Source organism: Pelophylax lessonae, assembly GCF_965119305.1.
Source record: "Pelophylax lessonae genome assembly, chromosome: 3".
Lineage (NCBI taxonomy): Eukaryota > Metazoa > Chordata > Amphibia > Anura > Ranidae > Pelophylax > Pelophylax lessonae.
The window spans coordinates 540946190-540972949 of NC_138770.1; the positions used below are offsets into that span (position 1 = coordinate 540946190).

General features: G+C 41.8%; 1 protein-coding gene across 2 annotated transcripts in view; it reads left to right on the forward strand.

Moving 5' to 3' along the window:
- LOC309549635 (cystatin-2-like) overlaps positions 1-20456 on the forward strand; it is a 71372-nt gene extending 50916 nt beyond the window's left edge. For both annotated transcript variants that reach the window (XM_082250015.1, XM_082250016.1), the window contains exons 3-4: positions 7413-7532; positions 20312-20456. In XM_082250015.1, coding sequence (XP_082106141.1) covers positions 7413-7532; positions 20312-20392 — 201 coding nt within the window. In that variant the 3' untranslated portion in view covers positions 20393-20456. The remainder of the gene's footprint in view (positions 1-7412; positions 7533-20311) is intronic.
- Positions 20457-26760: the final 6304 nt, after the last annotated feature.

A 26760-nucleotide genomic window follows, 5' to 3' on the forward strand; every position in this document is an offset into this window, starting at 1 on the left:
AAACTTCCACATCATTGCATTCTGTTTTTATTCACAATTTGTACAGTGTCCCAACTTTTTTGGAATCGGGATTGTGTGTGTGTGTGTGTGTGTGTGTGTATATATATGTATATGTATATATATGTATATGTATGTATGTGTATATATATATATATATATATATATATATATATATATATATATATATATATATATATATATATATATATATATATATATATATATATCTCAATGCATGGTATACAGTAATCCCCCGCTCCATCGCGGTTCAGTTTTTGCGGTCCCGGTAATTTGCGTTTTTTTTTTTTTTTGTAATGTTATTTTACTATATAAATCATTAAAAAATGAAATATTTTTGTGTTTTCCATAGCTCTTGCTATGTCTCTTAGTATCTTTTATGTGTTTAAATGAGTTTCTATTGTTTTAAAAGTGTGTTTAAAGACCTTAAAATGCTTTTACATGTACAGTGACAGTAAAAAAAACATGCCTACAATGCATTTTAATAGGGTTTTTCTATTTCGCGGAATTTCCCTTTTCGCGGCTGGGTCCGGAACATAACCCCCGCAATGGAGGGGGGTTTACTGTATACTGCTTTGCTGATGCTGAATATACTAATCATGTTCCTCTACCTTCCTCAACCACTTGCTATCTAGCTCACACAGTCATACTACTCACAGCTGCTGTGCGAGTAGCCTTTATATAATGTGGGGCGTGTACTTAGCCCCTGAGCCATGATTGACTAAAGACAGCCTGCCTTTGTCCAATCATGGCAGAGTTGATTTGATTGGCCAAAGCATGGAGGTCAGGGTGCATGCTTTGGCCAATCCATAAAGCACTGCACGCACCACGCATAATGAATGCGGGCGCTCAAATTTCCCAGGAAGAAGCCCATTTGTTCGTCATTCGACGAACGGGCAAACAGCCAGTGTTCGAGTCAAGCTTACATTCAACGCAAGCTCAAAGCTCATCTCTAGTGGTCAGGACCATGGGGCCACACACCAGCTGAACACTGTAAAATCCGAGCTTCTGTTTTCAGCCGTAACCAAAAGTGACTTCAAAAACTAAAGTTACACCCAAGTACAGAAAATTCCCCTCCATGTACATATGAAGGTAAATGCATGTGTCAGAGGTGCCTATACAAGAAAACGTCAATTGCACTACACATTTTACATATCGCCATGCATCCCGGAGCGACAGCAATAATTCTAAGCCTGTTATTCATGGGTAACTCTAAACTGATGACTTGAAAGCATCACCTATGGAAATTTAAGAGCACAGCACTGAAATATGGCCTGGTAATGAAGCGGTATTTACCGACTAGTACTCAAGTGGATTTATTAAAGCACCTAGTTTATTTAGTAGAAGGGGTATCTGAGAGAAGTAACAGTCAGGACTTGGAAAAGTTTTTCCTTGCTGATGTTATAGCACTCTTCTAAATAGGTGCTAGGTTAGGTAAATTTATTTCTTGGCTTACTAATCAGTTGAGCTGCATGTAAATAGTTTGGTTTGTTCTGTGTTTTACTGGCTGCAGGGTTGACTGCTTCCCCCTGTCTGTCCACAAAGATTCTGGAAGATAGTGGGCTGGGCTAGTCAAATCAGCAGCTGCATATTAATGCAACCCTGGCCAATCTCTGGTGGCTGGGAGATGGTATAAATACCTGGAACAGAAGGGTAATTTTCAGGAAGGAGGAGATTAAGGCCTGGAGGGCTGCTGCCCTTTCCGGGCAGGCCTGTCATGTGTCTGTTCTTTATCTGAAATCCCAGATAAGCTAGTTTGGGGGCCTATTCTGTTGAAGCTGACCGAGGGACTTTTCGTCTGTGGATCTAGTCTGGTATCACTGGAGATGTGTCTGGACGATCTTGGTAGGAGGCATACAATCATCAAAGGATGTTAGTGAGTTCAGGCTGGTGTAAGAGATCCTTGTGTGCTGTGGCCATCCCTCTGTTGCTAGAGTTAGCGTTGCTCTAAGGGGACATTGTGCCTGGTGTCCTGGTATACCTCATGCCAGTAATTGCTTGTGCAAGGACTCTGCTCAGAATATTAGGTGGAAGATTAGTGTCATCAAGTTGCTGTTGAAGTTACTGGAGTAGCCCACAGTTAACCTGCTCCTATCCAAACTCAAGTTCTGCAATAAAGCAGAATAATGCATAAAAAGCATAACCCTAGACTGTTCATTGAGCCAAAAAACTGACTGTGTTCCTGACTGCGCGTGCAGCTATGGGAAAAGACCCTAGGAACCTTAACCTCTTGCAAACCTCCCCATGCACATATACGGTAATGGGGTGGCTGCTCTGCACTAGATCACATACATGTACATGATCTGGCATTTCCAGGTAGGGGGCGTACTTTCGCTGCCCCATCTGTGCTGTGATTCGCTACAGCACAAATTGGTTAGCAGGTCCCGGCCAATGCTTTATGGCCGGAACCAGCTGATCGGCTTAGCGAATCACCATACAGAGTCCTGTGTTTACTAACAACATATGGCTCTGTACATGGAGCAGCAATGTGGCTGTTTTTGCAGGGAGAAAATCAGCCACATTTACTAGTAAAAGTAGCACCCACTAGTGTCAGTGTAGGCAAACCTATGACCTGACTCTTAGTTAACTTGTGAGTCTTAATTGTGTCAGGATTTACTGCAGGTCAGGCTGGATGACTCATACATGCAGGTCTCTGGTGCTTTCCCCTGGTTCTAGAAGTTTGGAGAACTTTCTATAAGCTATAAGATGGAGGCTAGTAGGGCTGATCTGCATACGTAGGGAGCTTGGCCAATCCTTGGGCAGTGGGCCTGGCAGTGTGCTGAGTCAGCCCTTAAATATGGATGAGTCAAGCTAGCAGGGGAGTCAGGTGGAAGATGGAGTGCTGAGGAGATAGTCGGTGGCCTTAGAGGGGAGCCCCTGGTATGGTGGGGGAGGGGGACTCTTCCTCAGGCTGGAGTTTGGGCTGGCTTGGGAGAACCCCGACAGCATTGCGGTTTTAAAAGAGTCTTGCTTAAGAAGAAGCGGAGAGCAAGGAGGACATCAGCATACATAGGGATTCACAAGGGGATAGGCTACCACATGTAGCAAGCATTTATGGAAGACCACATTGTTTTTAATCTTTCCTTTCCCTTGCCCAGGGAGATCTTCGGAGCCGCGGGAAGCCTGACGAAGAAGCAGCCAGATGGGCTGGTAGTTCCTGCAAGAGTAGAGTTGGGATTAGTGTCTACAGTGGAGCTGGATGCAGCCTACAACACTTTGTGCTACTTTCTAAGGGACTGAGAGTTTTTAGTCTTTAATGGTCTTTTGAATCTTTGATTATCAGACTGTCAGCATTCAGGAGGATGACAGTTCTGGAGCATAAAATTGTTCCTGGTATTGTTGCAATCAAGCTAGGCATCCCATAATTTATATTCCCCATCCAAGTTATTACCCCTAATTAACCACATTAAGACCACCCGCCGCACATTTACTGTGGCAGGCTGCCTCTCCTGCGCGAACCGATGTAGCCCTAAGTCGGTCGCACAAGTGATGTTGTGGGGCGAGCGTGCTCCCGCCCCCATTAGGCAGCGGGGATACCGATGCACGGGGTTAACCCCTTCCCTGCCAATGTAATTATTATAGTAACAGTGCCTATTTTTAGCACTGATTACTGTAATAATGTCACTGATCCCCCCCCCCCCCCCGGCTCCCACAGAGTGTCAAAAATGTCAGGGGTCCAATCTGTCCATCGCAGTATCGCTAAAAATCGCAGATCGCCGCCATTACTAGTAAAAAATAAATAAATAAAAATGACAAATCTTTCCCTTAGTTTATAGATGTGCTAACTTTTGCGAAAACCAATCAAAATACGCTTATTGCAATTTTTTTTTAGCAGAATACAAATTGGCCTAAAAGGATGAAAAATTGTAATTTTCTTTTTTTTTTTTTTTTTGGGAACGTTATATAGCAGAATGTGAAATAAATGTATTATTTTTTTTTCCAGAAATATTGCTCTTTTTTTATTTGTTTATAGCGCAAAAAATAAAAATCACACGGAACCAAAAGTAAGCTCTATTTGTGGGGAAAAAAAGGACATCAATTTTATTTCGGTCCAGCGTCGCACTACTTCGCAATTTTCTGTTAAATTAACGTATTGTTGAATCGCAAAAAATGGCCTGGTCATTAAGGGGGAAAATCCTTCAGGTCCAGAACTGGTTAACAACAAAAACCAAGCTAAACAAACTGATTGTTGTGTCTGGATGGTCGTGGAAAATGCTTCTCGGCTGGCTGTGCAGGAGTAGGGAAACCATCTGCAGCCCCTGCAGGGTAGTGCTACAAACACATTACACTTGTTAGGCACACAGTTAACCCTTTCACTGCCCCTAGATGTTAACCCCTTCCCAGCGAGTGCCATTATTACAGTGACTGTGTAAAATAAAATAAAAAATTCCGGTGTGTGTGTATATATATATATATATACAATCATTTATAGACACTATGACTTTCACCTAAACCAACCAATATATACTTTTTATTGGGATTTTTTTTTACCAAAGACATGTAGCAGAATATATATTGCTCTAAACCTATGAAGAAAATTTATTTTTTTATTGGATATGTTATATAGTAAAATGTAAAAAATATTTGTTTTGGTGTGTTAATTTTTTTATGGTGGGTCTTTTTTTTTCATTTATATAATAAAAAAAAATTAAAAACCCAGTGGTCGTCAAATATCACCAAAAGAGCCCTATTTGTGTGAAAAAAAAATATCTATCTATCTCAATTTAGTTTGGGTACTGTGTTGCGTGACTGTGCAATTAAAGTATCGCAGCGCTAAATGGGATAAAAAAAGGTCTGGTCATGAAGGGGGAAAACCTTTCGGAGCTGAAGTGGTTAAACAACAAGCTCCTGCAGGAGTGAACGATGCAATAATGTTCCAAAATACTGACCTATAAGATCAAGTCATGTACAATGGCACATTTAAAAAGCAGCTGATGGAATAAAGCTTGCGATCTGTTTTCTCTTTTCTTAACCCCTTTTAAATTGCTTTCTGTGTACATATATGCTGGAGGCATAGACTACTATTACATTCATAGGCTGCCATCTTGTGGCTAATGTGATTTACTATATTAAAGCATATCTAAACCCAAAAACAGAAATTTACCACGGGCAGCTTACCACAGATGAGATAGCTGCATTGATTTTATTTTTTTTCCCCTTGATTTTAACCTGGCAATCTTGCTAATAATATATTTCTTGTTCCTTAATGTTTGCATTGTGTGCACTGTATGCCATGATTGTCACACAAGTTTGGCTTCCATACCTCCCAACTTTCTGGGATGATACATAAGTCCAAAAAGAGGGACTAATGAGTAGGAAAGAAGAATGAAGGGATTTGGTTCCAAAGAGGGGCAGTCCCTACAAATCATCGACTATTGGGAGCCATGTTTGCCTTTGTTCATCTCCATTTTAGCTTGCATTAAGTGAAAAGAACTTAGCAAGGTTGACAGGTTTTTCCAGTATTTGCTGAAAATGTCCCTCCTATACAGGGCCAATGCTAGTCTAAAAAAAAACTAAAAATAGAACTTCAACATTTTAAAAAGAGTAGAAAATATTAAAATGGCCTGTAGCTCAGGTGACACAGTCCAGCTTTATATCACCTGATATCCGCTATGTTTCTCTGGATATAAGACTTTTGGTCATCCCCAGAATGGTTCTGGTAGTGTGCCACACTGGGAACACAGAAACCTTGGTCTGTGTATGTACTGAGTGCGGAGCCCTGACATCGGCTCTCACATCCTTGGCCTGTTGAGGGGAGTGCTGGGCCTTACTCTCTGAGGTACTCCCCAGTCGGGCAGGCTCCATGTAACTACTTGGTACCCTGCCAAAACACAATGCACTATGGACCATTGTTGCTAAGGTCACCACCGTGGTCAGGTCATCTGCAGAGCAACACCTGGGCTTTCTAGACCTGGCGGAGGAGGAGTAGAATAGCACCCACCAGGGCTCCCACATGGACCACAGGGTTACGTTCTCCCCAGTACTAGCTGGGTCGAGCTCTGTCCAGAGTCTGCATCGGACGTACCATCCGTGGAGGTGATTGAGACACCACCACCTGCAGCACACCCAGTAGAGGGAAGTGGTTCTCTAGGACCATCGGCAGTACAGCTATCTGCCCTATCCACCGAGGAACGGACACAGTCGATGGTGTTGTGTGGGCCTTCAGCCCCTTGTGAGGAGTGGTCTGGGGCTTTGTGGGATGCTTGTATAGGTACTGCCGTGGCAGAGGAACTATAAAGATCTGTAGCTCATGTCTCTTCACCTGCAACATCTTCACCAGTCCCCACCGCTGTTTTTGTCTGAGAGTGGGTGCTATCACAAGGTCCCCAACCCCTGGGAGACCTGGTTCCCTCCTTACTTGGAGTCAGAGGTGGAGGAAGGGGAGGAAACCAGCAGTGCCCTGGAGACCCTCCAACGCCCACCATCCTACCTGCTCCAGAAGCCGGTGGACAGTAGGGAAACAAGCGGCTGTGGCTGTACCCTAGGTGGCAGTGTGCCCTACTTCACTGCCTAGTTTGCCTAGCAGTAGTGCTGGCCCTGCTCCTAGATTCCTCTTGCAGGTGCTTGTCTCAGGCAAGTGCTTGGAGTTAGAGACAAGCCCTGGTTAGCAATGCAGCCATCTCCTTGCTAGGTGTGTTAACAGACAGCCATGGGTAAAGGACCACATAGGTAGCATTCCACAGCATGAAGGAAGATGGGATAAAGTACTACATAAACACTAATCTAAAGAAAAACAAGATGTCATCTTTAATAGTGGTACTTTTTTTTTTTTTTTCAGCTAAAACCAGTTTTGGCAAGTACAGAAAAACTCCTGTGAAAAATGTTGTGTCCCTGTCCTTCCTATGGTTTGAGATTTTAGTCAAGTCCATACTATCAGCTTTTCCAACTATCTTTTGTGAGCTAAAAAGCAATGCCCCTCTATGTATTAGAGATAAGGAGAGTGGGAAGTGTTTGTAGTCCAAATCAGGAGAGCAGCCCAGGGTGGCAACACTCCTCTCCAACTGATACAATACATTAAGCAAGCGTTACTAACCTAGGTCAGGATGTGTTATTGGTAAAATCGCAAGATGAATTCGAGGGAAAGGAATAAACAAATGAAACTAATGCAGCCATCACACTCAAGGACTGGTAAACTGTAATATATTACATTTTTGGAGGTTTAGATATATATACTGTATATGTGTATATATATATATAATATATCAGACAAACCCCATGTTTGCTGGTATGTATCTGCTGTAAATGTTGTCCAGTTGGTAATTATGTGTGAGTTATCATTTACAATATTTACAGAAAAGGTATATGTTTGCAGTTGATCCTCTTCATTTATCTGTGTGTCTTATTATGGTCCTGTTGTTTATATTTCGTAAGTACTAAGTACTTCTTTGCCATAGGTTGTTGCAGGAGAAAATTACAACATGACAGTCAATATTGGGGAAACTGATTGCAGAAAAAATTATTCTGAAAATGGGAATGCCCAAGCCTGTAATCCGCAGGAGCCAAAAGGAAACAAGGTATTTCACATTCTTCCCCTGTCAGTGGAAGTGTAATGAATAAGGAAATTCAATGTATTTATGCAAAAGCATGGCCTCCAACTCTTGTATCCTAGCCTTGTATCTTAGCCTCCTGTTACTGTTGCGACAGGACTGAATTTCTACCAGTAACATACAGTATGTAAATAAAAAACAAAGGGTGCACTGGCCTAGCGCATTATCCTCAATATAGGCTTTATTAAATTGAAAAAAGCACTACTCCCAAACAATGGTTTTTTGTTTGCAGTACCTTCAGACTACCCCGGTCTTATAGCGCAGCAAGGCCTCAGCCATTTGGGATGCCAAGTGTGAGTTCTGTGGAATGAGTGGATGGGGGGCTCTGGTTCTGAGCACAGGAGTAAGGTGCTACAGCATCTCAATTTTGTTTTGGAGCATACAGTATGTGACTGAATGCCAGTAATACATTCCCATGTATAATATGTAGCACTGACCCCGTAGGAACTACTGAGTATAGATCTATTATGGGTCTCCCTCTGATTATCCTGTTTCCAGATACTGGGTATTTTTACAGGCTGCCAGGTGCGCACACACACTTTTCGCTTGTTGTCTTCAATGACCAGTCTAGGGCAGGGATTCCCAAACTACAGCCCTCCAGCTGTTTAGGAACTACAATTCCCATCATGCCTAGTCATGTATGTGAATGTCAGAGTTTTACAATGCCTCATGGGATGTGTAGTTCTGCAACAGCTGCAGGGCCGTAGTTTGGGAATCCCTGGTCTAGGGGATATGTTTTGTTGTGTTATTTGGAGAATTTGGATAGGAGAAGGGATTAGTGGGATACTCCAAATTCAACTATGTACAGGTGAGGACAACTCTCACTTGGCCTCATTTAGTAGAAATGAATAGCCAATCTTCTGCTGAATCATACAGCACTTGCATTTAGGAATAAGTCCTTTGCTTGTGTTAGCAGCAAACTCAGTGAACTCTGTATCTACAGGACACTACCCAGTATCCTCTTTTACTTTCTAGCATCAAGAGAGGAATTCTAATAGCAATAGTCTCTAGGATCCCTGTGGGAAGTCTGTACTCGCAAGGCCCTGTCAACTTCCCCTGTGATACCAGAAGAGATCCATGGATATCCTCCCTTAGTCAGCCCTCAAGAGTCCCTGGGTTTCAGCATCTCTGTTTCTGGCCCTCGGGTCAACCACTTGAGGCCACATGGCAGCCTGCGCTGGGGAGAGGTGACTACCCCCTCGCCACCTGCACTCTCCTCTCCAGCCAAATACCAGGAGCCACATGTGCACCTCAGATATAAGTACAGTCACCCAGCATACACAAGGGCACCTCCCATGCCTATTGGCCAGGGCTGTACACATATTCTCTGCTCTCATCTGCATGGTTTCAGCCCACTGTCCAATAAACTGTACTACTATTGGGTCAATGTGAAACATCAAGCCAGGATGAGCAGCATCAGTGCACACCAGGCAGGTCCTATCTAAGAATCACAGCTCTCTGTTAAGTAGACAGCTCCTGAATTTACCTGGCTGTCTCCCTGTTAAGCAGAGAAACCAAAAACTGTATACACCTACCCTAGCACCTACCTAGGGAAGTGCTACAAGTATAGGGTTATAGACTGGTGCCCTCTCTGTCAATGCCATCTAATTGGACTTGGTTTCTCCTCCAGCAAAGTTTGTAAATTTTTGGCTAGTAGAAAAGTATAGTGTGTATCTATACTTTAGCTTCTCTGATTTTGGGCTGCTAACAATGTAGGGGAGGTACTTCTAAGTATCTATTCTCAATGTTTATATGCAGATTGGTCTCTTGTAGCATTCTTGCCCCCAGCTTTAGTGCCTCCTGTGTATGACGCCGGAATGTTTGGTGTGATTCGAAGGGTATTCAGTTGACTGGTATAGGGGGGAAAGGCACAAATCAGTTGATCTTGGAAGGAAAAGGGTATTAATCCAACACTGTTCACTGACCAGTAAAGAGGTGGCAGGTCACATTTGACATTAATAGGAAAGGGGAAGATTTGCATGTAAACCAACTGAATTTTTCACTATACTGATTATTTTGACATACAGGACACCCCAAATGAGATTGCGTCCTGCACAGCTCAGGCTTTCACAGTTCACTCTTCCTCTGCTTCCTGCAACACTGCACAGTTCTCCTAGGATGTGAAGTCCCCCTAAGTCTGTCCCTACTCAGGCTGCCTTCCTGGGGACTAAATTCCCCAGCATCACTGCTCCTTCCCTCCGTACAATTGCTGGAATGGGCTGGCCAATCATAGCTTTTCTTTTCTTCAGTGTTGGGCAGGGCTTCCCTGGGTTAATGCTGCAACCAGTGTCAGTGTCCTTCTTTACCTATCTCCAGACAGCCACAGTCCCCTCATGGCAGGGGAGAAGGGAGATAGCCGCCCTGTTGGTTAGACTTGTGCGGTTCTTTTCTTTTCGCACATCATGGGACACAGAGCCATACATCATAACATATGGGTTATATAGCCACCTACAGGTGAAGGACACTGGCAACCAATCAGAAAGGATGTCCCCCCTATATAACCCCCCTCACACAGGAAGAACCTCAGTTTTTTTCGCCAGTGTCTAAAGGTGATGGCCTCCATGTGACCGGAGTCTCTCCACATTTCTCTTCAAAGAAGAAAGAAGACTTGATACATACCCTGATCAAAGATCACTGAATCTAAGGGGTTAGCTATCAGCTACATCTATAACAGTCAATGCACTAAAAAGAGGGTACCTGAGCCTCGGGAAGCAGATACAAGGTTTTGCCTGTAATACTAGCCTTTTTAGGCGCTGGACCCAGGGATCCGGACCCTTGGAATACCAAACCCCAAAGGCCCTCCGTGCAGGGTGCTCTACAGGTTCAAGGCCGTGGCCCCTCTGAAACAAAGGGACCCAGTCCTAGAAGGTTGCCAAGACAAAGCTCACCATGATGGGTAAGGGTTGGATTCCTGTTTCAAACAGAATCCTGCAGCAGGACTGGTGAGTCCGATTTAAAATATTTACACATACAGCAAATTTTGAAGGTAAAAACTGCTGGCATAATTGCAAATTGTAAATATTTTATGCACTGTTCCCTTTAAAAAGATAAGAGACCGAGTGCCATGTGAGTCTCTGCGTGAAACTATGAATGTTAAGCCTAGGCAAAATACATCCTGTTAAGCATTATTTCTGTGCTTGTTTTTCTGACACACTGTTTTCACCCTGTGCTGATCACCTGAAAGGTATCAGCTGTGACAAACCAATGTGTACATGAGACTGTGGATGTTAAGGTATGCAAAATACATCTTGTTGAATGCTCTGGCTTTTCCTCAGGGATTAAATATGCCATTTATACCAATTGTGATTATTTGAGTTTGTGCAGTTGTGGGATTGATGCAAAGTTTGTTTAAACATTATTTCTTTGCCTATTGTTATCACACTGTTTTTTTTTGCCCTGGGCTGATCACCTGAAAGGTATCAGCTGTGACAAACAAAATTCAGCCTAAGCTGCTCTCAGCCCATGTGGTTGCTGTTTTCGCCTTGGCGCATAAGCGCCCACATGTTTGTCTTCTGCCTTGATAGCGTGTTTATGGCGAAGGCCTATTCACGCACGCATACCCCGCATATTGGGCGTGTTTGAATGCGATTGACGTGCATGTTGATGCCACGCATGCGTAGTACAGCATAAATGGGCGCTATTTAGAGGGAACTGTTTCCAATGAGCTAGCCTCTGCCGAGGCTGAAGGGGACACAGAACAGCAGCAGCTGGGTTGCGTGAGTCACTGTGGGTGTTTGTTACTGGCACAAACAGGTCCTGTATCTTGAGATAATCAGTGCTGTTTATGATAAGCTGTATAAGCTTGGCACAAGCCTTTGGTACACTGAAGTTATTACCTCAAGTTTGTCTTGCTATAGAGCAATGTCTGTTCCAAAGAGGGCTGGGGGGGGGGGGCACAGTTGGAAGGGGCACTCTGATGCCACAGTCAGGCCTTGAAGGTCCTAGCCATGCTTCCTATATGTCTACTCACCCCGAAGAGCCAGAGGTGACTAGCCAATCTGAGTCATTATGGTTTTCAGGCATAGTAGCTACCCCAGGTGCTTCTGCCGCAACCTACATCACTAAGGACAATTTAGCATCGGCATTAGCCAGCCTTGAGGGTAAGATTGCTGACATGATTGCACAAAGAGGGAAGAAACATGATAGATTCCCCCTCATCTGAGCCACCCCCTGAATTCAGTTAAGGATTGGGCAGAGGATGTGGAAGAAGTAGCTGATGACCCTATAGAAGGTCAAGCTGAGGTTTCCACTTCTGGGGAGTCAGGGTCAGAGGAGTCTGTCAGCCTCTCGAACCCTGAGATTGTTGGTTCAGTTTCTTAGTGAAATGGTCCGGTCTGGACACAAATTTCCTCCCTTTGAGACGGCTGAAGTCTCCTGTTTCCTCTCTAGGCTCATTGCACCCTCCTCATATTCCTCAGCTGTTCCCCATACATCCGCTCGTGGAGCAAGAAATGTATAATGATTGGGACTATCCTGATAGGATTTATGTTCCTCCTAAAAGGTTTTCACTATGGTATCCTAAGGAGGAAAAAGTTTACTAAGAAATGGAATATACCCACTGTGGATGCTGCCACTTCTTCGGTTAACACGAGTTTAACCTGCCCTGTGGATAATGCCCAGGTTTTAAAAGATCCAGCAGATAAGTTGGAATCTTTATTAAAAGCCTCCTTTGTGGTTGCAAGATCTGCGATACATCCAGCAGTAGCGGCCATAGGAGTTTGTCGGTCTTAAAAGACCTTATGAAGTGAGTGTCCAAGACCGTTCCTTCTCAAGGAGAGTTTGTGGAAGATCTGTCAGATCTACCTCGCACTTTGTTTCGCAGTAGATGCTCTTACAGACTCCATAAAGGCAAATGTCAGGAGTTGCTCTGATGACAGTGCATATGCGCAGAATCCTTTGGTTAAAGAGCTGTGTAAATATTAACTGGCTGGCTTCCCTTTTCAGGGAGAATGCCTTTTTGGTGATGATCTGCATAAGTATATCCAAAAGATCTTGGGGGGGGGGGGGGGAGTATGTTGCTACCTGTGAAAAGGAAGAACAAGCATACTCCTTTTAAGGTCTCCCGCACTCACACTACCAGTGCTTCTAATTCCAGATGGTGGCGACAATTCAACCATCTGGGTCCAGGACCAACCCTTCAGGGCAGGGTCAGAAAAAGCCCTGGGCCCAGAGATCAGCCAAGTCTTTCTCTAAGCCTACTCTGTGATGGGGTGCCCCCACTCTCTTGGGTGGGGGGCAGGCTGGTGGGGTTCTCAAAGGTTTGGGTGGAAATGATCCAAGACAACTGGGTTATGTCCACCATTTCGCAGGGGTACAAACTGGAATTGCAGGTGTTCTCGTATCCTCAGTTTATAAGGTCAAGTGTACCGACCGATCCCCTAAAAAGGTTTCTTTCTGGCGTTGGACCAGCTGAGGGCCCAAAGAGTGATAATGGAGGTTCTGGAGAATGAAAGTTTCAGGGCTTTTTACTCAAACGTGTTCATAATCCCCAAACCAAGCGGGCATGTGAGACCTATTCTAGATCTCGAAGCTCTAAACCCAGTTTCTGAACGTTTATACTTTCCGTATGGAGTCAATTCGTTCAGTCCTAGCATCCCTGCAGGGAGAGAAATTTCTAGCATTCGTAGCCATCAAGGATGCATATCTTCACATGCCTATATTCCAGGCTCATCAAAGGTTTCTACGCTTTGCAAAAGAAAACCATCATTTTCAGTTTGTGGTCCTGCCCTTTGGGTTAGCCACAGCTCTAGGAGTGTTCACAAAGATCCTAGCTCCAGTATTGGCTGTTCTAAGGTCTCGAGGGATATCTGTAATAGGATATCTGGATGATCTTTTACTAATAGATTGATCGGCTTTGGCTCTAAGCCGAAATGTCCTCCAGACAATACAGTTCCTAGAAAGTCTGGGTTGGATACTGAACTTAGCAAAGTCAGCATTACAGCCGGTCCAGCATCTGGAATACCAGGGTCATCTTGTGGATACAGTTCAGGCAAAGATATTCTTGCCAACAAGAAAGGTCACAGACCTGAAGGATCTAGTTTGGTCCGTAGTAAGGCTGAGATATCCTTCTATACGTTTTTGCATGATGTTACTGGGAAAGATGGTGTCTGCATTCGAGGCAATTCCCTATGCTTAATTCCATGCCAGACCCTTACAGAACAAAATTCTGTGTACATGAACCAGAAGAGTTCAGTCTCTGGACTGGTCTATGTCTCCGGTACCAAGAGTACCTCCGAGTCTGAATTGGTGGTTGAAGACCAGAAATCTGGGGAAAGGGGAAATCCTTTCTTCCAGTAACCTGGAAGGTGGTGACTACAGATGCCTTTCTCTCTGGCTGGGGAGCGGTTCTGGAGGACGCAACCATCCAGAGGAAATGGTCTTGGGTAGAGAGAAGTCTCCCCAACAAAATTCTAGAAATCCGAGCAGCCAGTCAGGCTTAGAAATACTCCCAGACTTTGGAGTTACCCTGTCAGGGTGCAAACCGACAATGCCACGGCCGTGGCTTATTTCAACCATCAAGGAGGCACAAAGAGTCTGTCAGCCCAGAAAGAGGTGGATATCATCCTATCCTGGGCAGAGAAGAGTTTGTGCTATGCCTGACAGAAGTTTTTTTTTTTTTTGATCTATCAACAGTTGTTTTTGGGGGAATGGTCCTTACATCCCAGATATTTTAAAATAAATCTGCCTACGCTGGGGGGTCCCAGATGCAGATCCGTTGGCATCCAGGTTCAACAAGTTGAAAAGATTTGTGTCCAGGACCAGGGATCCACTCACAGCTGGAGTGGATGCTTTGGTGACTCCTTGGGAGGAGTATTCCCTGATTTATGCCTTTCCTCCAGTGCAGCTGATACCACGTCTGTTGTGCAGGATCCAGCTAGAGGGAAAACCAGTAATCCTGGTAGCTCCAGCATTGCCGAGGGGGGTTTGGTATGCACAAATCCAAAGGTTGGCAGTGATGAGGCCTTGAGCTCTTCCACTGCATCTGGACCTACTCTCTCAAGGTCCGATATTCCACCCTGCTGTACAGTCACTAAATTTGACGGCTTGGCTATTGAAGCCCTAATCTTGAAGGAGCAGGGTGTATCTGGCCCTGCAGTTTATATGCTGATAAATGCTAGGAAACATTTTATTACAGAGTCTGGAAATCCTACATTGCCTGGTGTGAAGCCAGGAAATATCATCCCTGCAACTATATCACCGGGAGCATTCTAGCTTTCTTTCAAGCAGGAGTAGATATGAAATTAGCCTTGAGCACTATTAAAGGGCAAATTTCAGTCTTATCAGTTTTCTTCCAAGAACCGATAACTTCCCATTCGTTGGTTCAGACCTTTGTCTGGGGCATGTTACATTTTTCTTCCGCCTGTGAAACCACCATTGTGTCCTTGGGACTTAAATTTGGTGCTGCCAGTTTTACAAAAACAACCTTTTGAACCCCTGGGGCAAGTTCCCCTGGTTCTTCTGACCAGGAAGCTGGTCTTTTTGATTGCGATAACTTCGGCTAGACGGGTATCGGAACTAGCAGCTCTTTCTTGTAAAGAGCCATTCTTGATTTTTCATCAAGATAGGGTGATTCTACGTCCACACCCAGGTTTTTTTCCCAATGTGGTGTCCACCTTTCATTTGAATCAGGACATACTAGTACCTTCCTTTTTTCCAGACCCTCGCTCAGAGGAGGAAAAGTTATTGCATTCTCTTGATGTAATGCGTGCACTTAAGTTTTACTTGGAGCGATCAGCTCAGATTCGTAAAACCGAGAGCTTGTTTGTGCTGCCAGAAGGGCCCAGGTAGGGGTTGGCAGCATCTTAGTCTACTATTTCTCATTGGATTTGCCAGGTTATTATCCAGGTGTATAATTTAGAAAGGAAGGTTCCACCTTTTTCTGTAAAGGCACATTCTACCTGAAGAGTAGGTGCCTCTTGGGCACATCGCCATCAAGTCTTGATTGCTCAGATTTGCAAGGCTGCGACCTGGTCATCGTTGCATACGTTCACTCATTTCTATCAAGTGGATGTTGGAACCCAGGAGGAATCTAAACTTGGCCGCAGTGTTCTGCAGGCAGCGGTGTAATCCTTTTTGGTTGTCGGATGGCGGTATTTTTTGGTGTCCCCCTCCCCTCAGATGCATTGCTTTTGGACATCCCATATGTTATAATTTATGGCTCTGTCCCGTGATGTACGAAAATAAAAATGGATTTTTAATACAGACTTCCCTGTAAAATCCATTTCTTGAAGTACATCACGTATCATCTCCTTCCCCTCTTCTTTGGGGCCTTTTTTGCTTGCTACAAAACCGAGGTACTTCCTGTGTGGGAGGGGTTATATAGAGGGACATCCTTTCTGATTGGTTGCCAGTGTCCTTCACCTGTAGGTGGCTAAATAACCCATATGTTATGATTTATGGCTCTGTGTCCCGTGATGTACTTCAAGAAATAAATGACAGGTAAGTCTGTATTAAAAAATCAATTTCTTCATTCCAAACCGAAATTCAGACACATTTTTTGTTTATTGGAAACTCAGTTGTATCTGAATTTCTAAATTACAATAGTAATAATTTTAAACGAATCCAAAATAACGAAACTAAATTTTGTCCGAAATTCGAAAAACAAGAATAGAATAAAATAGAATAGAAAATCAAGTAATAGAGTAAAATAGAATAGAATGCAGAATACTTTATTAATCCCAAAGGGAAACTGGGAACATGTTGATAGAAAAGAATGGAACAAAATTGAAAATAATAGAATAGAAAATAAAGGAATATGATAGAAAATAATTGACTAGAATAAAGTAGAATAGAACAGATTAGAATAGAATGATATAGAAAGAATAAGAATAATATAGAAACCTACATTTGAATAAATAGGAAAAAAAAAATAGAAAAGAAAAACAATAGAATAAAATAGAATATAACCATCTTCCGAAATTTGAACTTCGAATAGAATAAATTGGAATTTGAATAGAAAAACAATAGAATAAAATAGAATATAACCGTCTTCCAAAATTCAAATAGAATACATTTGAATAGAATAGAAAAAATCAGAATCTAAAAAAACAATAGAAAAAATAGAATATCAAATTTCTAATGGAATAAATTTAATGTCTGAATGCCAAGTCAAATTTTACTAATCCACTATAATTGAATTCAATTTGACTAACTTTGAAAAATTTAAATCGAATTTGAAAACTAATAAATTAAACAAAACTAAGCATATTCCGAAAACGATAAACTAATGCAACGAATTTAAGTTAACAAAATCATTAAAATAACAAATCAAAACTAAAATGTTTTTGTTCTGCGCGTGTCTGTTGGTAGCCTGTGTGGCTGCAATGACAGTGGGCTCTCGGGTAGGATACAAGTTTTTACAAAGTGTATGGTTTGAAATGTGTCCTGGGAAAAGTCCTTTGTTTTTTTTGTTTTGTTTTTAAAAAGTAACGCTACACCATTTTCAGGTTTTCTTTGATTCATATATTTATTATTTTATATATATATATATATATATATATATATATATATATACACACAGTGGGTACGGAAAGTATTCAGACCCCCTTAAAATTTTCACTCTTTGTTATATTGCAGCCATTTGCTAAAATCATTTAGGTTCATTCTTTTTCCTCATGAATGTACACATAGCACCCCATACTGACAGAAAAACACAGAATTGTTGACATTGTTGCAGATTTATTACAAAAGAAAAACTGAAATATCACATGGTCCTAAGTATTCAGACCCTTTGCTCAGTATTTAGTGGAAGCCCCCTTTTGATCTAATACAGCCAGGAGTCTTTTTGGGAAAGATGCAACAAGTCTTTCACACCTGGATTTGGGGATCCTCTGCCATTCCTCCTTGCAGATCCTATCCAGTTCTGTCAGGTTGGATGGTAAATGTTGGTGGACAGCCATTTTTAGGTCTCTCCAGAGATGCTCAATTGGGTTTAAGTCAGGGCTCTGGCTGGGCCATTCAAGAACAGTCACGGAGTTGTTGTGAAGCCACTCCTTGGTTATTTTAGCTGTGTGCTTAGGGTCATTGTTTTGTTGGAAGGTAATCCTTCGGCCCAGTCTGAGGTCCAGAGCACTCTGGAGAAGGTTTTTGTCCAGGATATCCCTGTACTTGGCCGCATTCATCTTTCCCTCGATGGCAACCAGTCGTCCTGTCCCTGCAGCTGAAAAACACACCCACAGCATGATGCTGCCACCACCATGCTTCACTGTTGGGACTGTATTGGACAGGTGATGAGCAGTGCCTGGTTTTCTCCACACATACCGCTTAGAATTAAGGCCAAAAAGTTATATTTTGGTCTCATCAGACCAGAGAATCTTATTTCTCACCATCTTGGAGTCCTTCAGGTGTTTTTTAGCAAACTCCATGCGGGCTTTCATGTGTCTTACACTGAGGAGAGGCTTCCGTCGGGCCACTCTGCCATAAAGCCCCGACTGGTGGAGGGCTGCAGTGATGGTTGACTTTCTACAACTTTCTCCCATCTCCTGACTGCATCTCTGAAGCTCAGCCACAGTGATCTTTGGGTTCTTCTTTACCTCTCTCACCAAGGCTCTTCTCCCCCGATAGCTCAGTTTGGCCGGACGGCCAGCTCTAGGAAGGGTTCTGGTCGTCCCAAACGTCTTCCATTTGAGGATTATGGAGGCCACTGTGCTCTTAGGAACCTTAAGTGCAGCAGAAATCTTTTTGTAACCTTGGCCAGATCTGTGCCTTGCCACAATTCTGTCTCTGAGCTCTTCAGGCAGTTCCTTTGACCTCATGATTCTCATTTGCTCTGACATGCATTGTGATCTGGAAGGTCTTATATAGACAGGTGTGTGGCTTTCCTAATCAAGTCTAATCAGTATAATCAAACACAGCTGGACTCAAATGAAGGTGTAGAACCATCTCAAGGATGATCAGAAGAAATGGAAAGCACCTGAGTTAAATATGAGTGTCACAGCAAAGGGTCTGACTACTTAGGACCATGTGATATTTCAGTTTTTCTTTTTTAATAAATCTGCAACAATGTCAACAATTCTGTGTTTTTCTGTCAGTATGGGGTGCTATGTGTACATTCATGAGGAAGAAGAATGAACTTAAATGATTTTAGCAAATGGCTGCAATATAACAAAGAGTGAAAAATTTAAGGGGGTTTGAATACTTTCCGTACCCACTGTATATATATTTTTTTTTCTATGTACGCTTAAATAAATTAGATTGTGTAAATATTCTTAGCAATATTTGTTTAATCTTTTGAAATAACTTTGTTTCTATGTATAATTTTTAATTGTATGCCCCAGGTGGTAGCCATATTTGTTTGTTACATATGTAGGCTCTGAATTCCACCTTGCTGTACTGCACAGTGGTATGTTTTACTTGTACTTCCTACAATGTATGTTGATCAGTTAGGTAACTTGAAATAAATAAATCCGGTGCGCTAAACAAGAGTGAAGAAGTTCTGCAAATGGAGAACACTGGAAAAGGTTAAATCAAAAAACCAATAAACATGTGATGTGTGTAGTGGAATATATATCTCCTAAATAGAATATATAATTAACAGTGCATAAAAACACAACAATATAAATTAAAAAGTCCACATAAGACAACCAATATCCGTGATGAGTGTAGCCCAAAGTGCACCAAACCATCAACGGTACAAAGTCCAAATAAAAGTGTCCGTGATGGAAAAAACAAGCAGAATAGGTGACGTTCAAAGTGATGGTCAGAAAACAACTTGATGTGCTTGATGTCCCACCACCGGTGTGGATTAGCTTCTTACCAGAATTGAATAGAAAAGGGCATATGTGCAACCAGATCCAATTGGGAAGTCAAATGCTGGGGAGAGGGAGAGGTAAATATCTTCCCAGACCTTCCTTATCAGGGAGGGGGAGGGTAAGCCTCTTACCAGATGAACAAACTGTAAGGACCTTAGATATTTCCTGGCTGAAAGTGCGTTCCCTCCTCTCATCCAAATATGAAGATGGACCGATATTCCCTGGCAGTCTATGGCTGTTAATGATCCTCGATGTACAACATGTAAGGCCCCTTTCACACGGGCGTTCCGTATGTCCGTATATCACCCCATCCGTTTGTGGGTGATATACGGACATAATGCATGTCAATGGAATTGTGGATGTCAGCGGATGACGGTAAAACCTGCTGTCAGCTGACGTCACAGAAGATGGTCCAGGCTCTGCAGGGATCCCAACAATAATGATGCTAAGAGGCTGACCCAGCTGCTCCCACCCCCTCCACAGCCTGGCACTCAACCCTGGAGAAGCAGAGTACAGTAGACTCTAAGTCAGCGATCAACGGTTTTTAATCGCTTCATTCTTGGTGTAGAGACAGCGGGTGACAGCTGCAGCATCGGACTGATGCTACAGCCATCTAGGTATGTTGGTTTGGTTTTGTTCTCTTTTTTTTTTTTTTTTTTTCATTCCTGCATTTTTCTTTTAAGAGTGTAGTGATCAGGTGTATATTGTATAAAGCCACGTAGTATCTATAGTGCAGGGCTCAGAAGTGCATAATGCACACAGTGCATGGCTCAGGAGTGTATAATGCACAGAACACTGCACAGATTACAACTAAAAAAGATCCCCTTACTCCCAGCTCCATATCCCAAGAGTACAGATCCGCCCCCCAAGCCTAACCCCTCATTACAGACCCCCCTCCCAGCCCCCTTCCTCAGCACAGCCCAGTCTGGGGTCTGTGATACATGTGGCTTTTTTTGTTTTTTTATCTATGTTTAAAGCTCTTTCTCCTTCTTGCAGATCCTCAGATGTAATTTTACAGTCTTTGAACAACAATGGAACAATTTCAGAGAGTTGTCAAAGTATTCATGCTCTTCTTGAGTTCTGTGGAATCGCTGATTTTCCTGCAGCATTGTATTAAACCTTTTAAAAGGCTTTTACCTGGTCTGGTTTTAATTTCCTAATGTTTTGCTTTGTGTTTTTAGTATGATAGATATTGCTTCTTTTTTTTTTTTTATGCATAATGTTCTTTATAAAACTTTACAATGTCCCATCCATTCTGCAATAAGTAAGAAACTGTATTACCCTTATCCTTAACCACACAAAAAAGGTAATGCACCATGTTTCACTGTGGAATTGGGCTTCCTTTTGGACACAAATAACAATAAATAAAATGTATTTTCACACACATTTTTGCTATCATAAAAAAATTTTGCATTTTCTATACATTTAGAATTTATACATATCCCTTTGACTCCATTTAAAATGTTGTTGTCCTTAGATGACGCTAATTGTCTACACACTTATAGATCCTTGTCACTGCAACACGGTAACCCCTTCAGTCCCAGCATCTTGAGGAGTATCAGTCCCAATTGGGCCTATGCAATAACCTCCTTTTTTAAAGAAAACCTATACTAAGACAAAGATGAATACTATATTATTTATATTTATTTACAAAATTGTGTAATGATGCTGCACCAGTAAATATAACAAAAGTGAACAAAAAATCAGCAGTGTTCAATGTGCCAAGCGTGAAGACTCTCTTAAATTAAAATCCATATATAGATTTTCCACCAACCATCAGATCAGATTTGTTACAGATTTGTGTGACGAAAACAGAGTGCCACCACCTTAATCAAATGCACGCTCACCAAACTGTAACAAGTACAGCCGGCACAGCCTCCCCTGAGAACGTACGTTTGGACGAAACTAGTCGGGTGAGGGTCTCAGTACTCACATCATACTGTTGTACGATTTCAGGTCATCAGCAGCTCTCTCGGTGAGTTTTTACTTTTTTTTTTGTTGTCCTATTGTTTTATCTTGGTAACTGGCTCTGTTTTACAATAAACCTTTCTTTAAACTAGTACAATATCACTGACTTTCTGTTGGCTCCTTGGTGAGCTCTATCTGTTCCATTTGAGAGTTGTCTTTAGCTGCTGCCTAAGAGGAGTTATTCTGGAGTGGAAGTGTATATACCTGGGGAGGACTTGTTTCTGAAAAACATGCTGGGCCAGCTGTACTTACAGTTTATGGTTTAGTGAGAGTGCATTTGATGAAGGTGGTGACACTCAGTGTTTTTACACTACAAGGATATGATAGAAGATCATCATCATTTGACTATATATGGATTTTAATTTGGCACATTGAACACTGCTTATTTATTGATACATTATGCATTTTTTGTTCTATTCACTGGTGCTGTATCAATACACACTATTGTATGTTTTTACTTTTGGGTATATAAAAATTTGTTTGCCAGGAGCCACACATGTTATTTACAGTGCAGATTCATTACAATTGGTTTATTTATATTTTCATTCTTGACTTCGCCTTTTGATATGCTAGTTGGCCATCACATTTATGATGTGATTTCAATAGTTTAGGCAACTGACCTAAAACAAGTTTGGGACTCAGTATTTCTGACCTCACTGGCTGCTGGCTTAGATGTTTTAAAGCTCAACTGTGAAAACAAAATTCAATAACTGGAGGGTCCACATTAAAGTGGAATTTAAAGGAAGAATACTCACCTTTATGCTAATGGTCCCTGTCCCTTGCCAGTGCCGTGTTCATCTTCAGTGTGTCGGTTTTAGGCCATCTTCATTTGTTGGTGCAGGATGAAATTACTTCTGTGCATGCAGGCACACAGGGACTGGGCCAGCTGCTGTAGGCTGGAGTACGCATGCGCAGCTCAGTTTACATGCCAAGGAATGCTGAGAGCAGGCAGGTAGGTGTAAAAGCCTGCCTGCCCACAGTGAATTACAGTGAAACTTCAGTTATGCTTTAAGAATTCTGGTGTCTTTGTGAGAGCAGAAGTCTCTTTACAATGGTTTGACTTCTTCTTCTGCCGTGTCACCATATACAATTACTGTATATGATCTGATTGTACAATCACATTTAGATCTACCCTCAACTATGTAATGCAATGACCTACCTGATTTGGTACACATTAAAAGGATTACTTTTATTATTATTATTATTATTATACAGGATTATTATATTCAATTTTATAATTTTGGTATATTTAAAGCAGATTGTGCAAAGATTCTAAAATCTGGCTGTAAACTATATAGTCAGCTTTTCAACATATCAAAAAATTTTTTTTTTTTTTTTTTTTTTTTCAAAAGTAAAGGATTAGGGCTAGGGTTTAAGAAAACAAAATAGCCCTCACTTGGAGATTAGACTTTATAGGCTGCCAGATCACCAAAAATCATACATTAAAAACATATTTCATTTTATACATATTAAAAAGAAGAATATACATGTACAATAATGTCTATGCATAAACAAAAAAAGTACATGTTCCAACCAAATTGTTGATGAATGTGCAATGGATTCATGCTGTCTCCAGTCTACCCATCAAAATGGCAGACAAGGGAGGAAATATCCTAATTATGTCCAACATTCAATACAGATCAATGTGCATTAGAATTCTTCACAACAGGGACTGGTGTAGACAAATTTCTAGGTCCATAATCAACAAATACAATCAAGAGTTCTATCTTTTGGTAGATAATGCTGTGGTTAACAAACAAATGTGGGAATTTATATGTACAAGCCCCCCAAAAACACCTACTTTCTACAGCTTGCTAAAGATCCATAAAGACAGAATAAAACCCCCTGGGAGACCTATTGTAAGTAAATTCCTAGACGAGCGAGTAAGACCCTAGGTGACAAACCTCTTGTCATACATTAGCGATACAGTACACCTGTTACAGAACATAAAAGGTCTTTGCTTACCACCAGGAGATGCTTGTGGCGATAGATGTAGAAGCTTTGTATAGCTCCATCCCCCTCTAGCAGGGCATCTCAGTGATTAAGCATGTTTTCTCACAGTCCCACAGAGGTAACCAAGACCTACATGAATTTGTCCTGCTGTCCTTGGAGCACAGTCATTTTAACACACAATATCTTTTCTTTGAATGGCTCCCATTTCCTCTAGGTGCAGGGCGTAGTGATGGGGACATGTTGTGCCCCATCCTACGCTACTTTGTACCTGGGGAAATGGGTGCGATCTTTTTTGGCAGACGACCAATTAATTAATATCACTCACCAATAACATCATAGTTTGGTATCGCTATATAGACAATGCATTCATTGTTTGAGATGGATCAGTGGAGTCACTCACTGAATGCTTCAAGGAAATGAATAAAAAAACATATAGGAGAGCTATAAAACGTGCTAGACATAATCTTCTATTTTGAAAAGAAGATATCCCAAAATAAAACAAGCCCTTCCTCTGGATTAACTGTGGGTATAGGATTGTGTATATGGGATTGTATGGTTGGGTTTTCCCCACTGTTTTTTTGCGGGTTCCCGCATCGCACCCGACTCGCAGACAGTTCACACTGCCATAATCAAACTGCTGGGAGTGTTAATACAAAGTTAATGACACCTCCAGATTAAATCGCATATCGCAGTGCAATATGTCAATTCAGATAGGAATCAGATCGCATGTGTTTGAACACCTATGCGATCCGAGTCTGGTGCAGACTGAAAAAAGGGTCCTGCACGACTTTGTTACTAATGCAATGTAAATTATGCCGTATAATTTATATGGCTGAATTTGCATCACAAAGACATCTCATGTGATTTGCCTAGCAGTGCGATGCGAATCGCATGCAATGTCTTCCATCGTACCAGTGTGAACCAGCCCTTAATGATTCAAAGTTTTTTAGGAATCAGAGACTTCTAGGAGTGGCGTATCCCCACTTCCAGGAGCTATCATTGTTGGTTTATTGCTTTTGGCCGAGCTTACAGCTGCCAACAAGCACATAGTAGCCAACCACTGCTGTTTGTACACTGACACTAACTGCTCTCATATCATGAAGGCCTTTTACATTTGCATTGTCTGGCTTCCTGTGAACAATTTGATTTTCATAAAACTTTGATTAAAATTATATATATATATATATATATATATATATATATATATATATATATATATATATGTGTATATATATATATATATATATATATATATATGTGTATATATATATATATGTGTATGTATATATATGTATGTATATATATATATATATATATATATATATTTTTTTTTTTTTTTCTTTTTTTTATAAATTGAAGAGGGATTAGAACGCCTTCCAAGTATTTATAGCTGTCTGTGCCCCTGTTGGGAAAATGCATGCTCTCTATTTGTCATGTTTACCATTATTGCCAAAAGTTAGCAAAAATCCAAATTTGGGGTTTTACTGAGAACACTATCCGAGGGAAAGTTTTCCAATGGGGACAGTAGTTCTGGTGACCTTGGTGATAATGAAGGATTCCCTCATTATGGAGGTATTTCATTTTGCTTCCTGATTTTGCTATGGGAGAGGAAGTTAATAGCAAATCTAGCCAATGGGACACAATGGTAAAAAAAACTGCCAAGGGTTTTAACACTCCCTTACACAGTAAATCAGAGCAGTTTACTGTGCAGTAGCTGTCTGTTTTTTAGCTGCAGTGAGCCAGCTGCAATAGAAAATAAAATATAATATAAAAATATTATACATATCATTTTCTCCAAATGACAGGTATTCAAATAAAAGAGAGTAAAAACTGAGATCACATAAAACAATAAGCACAGGCCAGCAAAAAGATTAGCACACCTTTATTATCCACTTTCCAAGAGTGGCTCTCCTGTGCCGGATCACGTACCTAGTACGTGATCCAGCTCTTCCAGGATGGAAGCGTGCCAGCTGTACTGTGATTAGTAAAAGCAGATGACCAGGTGACGGACAATGGATGACAGCCGGCACCCGATAATCAGCGAGGAGGAAGACAGGACAGAGCTCTGTATACTGTATGTAAACAGGGCCTCTGATAAGGCAGTAGACCTAGCTCTCCTGTACTGGACCCAGGCCTCACCAGTTCAAAGGGGGGCCCAGGCACTTGCCAAGCAGGAGGGCCAGTAGTACTGCCTTCTTGCTGACGTGTGAGACTCTTGTGCAGTGCTGCCGGCTTCTACTTTTCTTTTCTTTCCCAGGTTATACTGCAGGAGGATCAGTTCTAGTATCTATGCCCCCTTCTCCCTGCTGTGTGGGACCCCTGTGTGCCCCTTTCTCCTGCAGTGCTGCTGTTTTCTCTCCTCTCCCTCTGGCAGCTGCTGAGGGCACACAGGTGGGTTATTTCAGGATGGTGAGCGGGGTGGGCTCACTATCCTGAATGAACACACCATCCTGAATGAACACAGTGAGCGATCAGTGCCAATCACTCACTGTTGAGGTGCAGATATTGCCTCTGTTTTGCAATTCACTTCAATGAGTCTTTTTCGACAGGGGGTATCATTTCTGCCATGGCTGCAAAGCATAGTATCGTGGGCGTTGCATTTTAGCAAAAATCTTGTTTGATATTTTCAGAGTAAGGGGGCCCTGTCAAGTAGGCTGTACTGGCCCCGTGATTTCTATCAGCAGCCCTGTATGTAAACAATACAGAGCTCTTTCCTGTCAGCAGGGATGTGTGGGTTGTTGTTTTCCTGCAAAGCAGGGAATAAAACCCAGCACATCCCTTAGTAAAAGCACCTCACAGTACACACACCAAGCACTCTTAGGCACACGTTTAACCCTTTGATCGCCCTAGATGTTAACACCTTCCCAGCCAGTGTCATTAGTACAGTCACAGTTCATATTTTTAACACTGGTTACTGTATTAGTGTCACTAGTTCCCACAAACTGTCAGTTAGTGTCAGTATTACTATCACAGTCCCACTATAAGTCACTGATTGCTGCCACTACTAGCATAAAAATAATAAGTTAATAAAAATTCAAGTATATATGTCAAAGTTTGTAGATGCTATACGTTTACGTAAACCAATTAATATACACTAATTATTTTTATCAGATATGTTTTATAGCAGAAATTAATAAATACTGTTTTTTATCCAACATTTGTGTCTTTTCTGTTTATAGCACAAAAAAATGTGAAAACCAAGTGGTGATCATATACCACCAAATGAAAGCTTTAATTGTGGGGAAAAAACGATATAAATTTTAATTGTTTACAGCATTGCATGAGTGTGCAAGTGTCAGTTAAAATAACACAGTGCCAAAAGCAAAAAAATGGCCTGGCCTGGCCTGGGGTAAATCTTCTGGAAGGCATGTGGTTAAATGTGCCCTGAAAAGATACACAAAACAAATGAAGGCCTCATGTACACTACTACTGATAAACTGACATTTAAGAGCAGTTGGGTATTTTTTTCAGCAGCCCCTGAACTCTCCTCTATGTTATCTTATCTGTCCATGTACACTGAATTT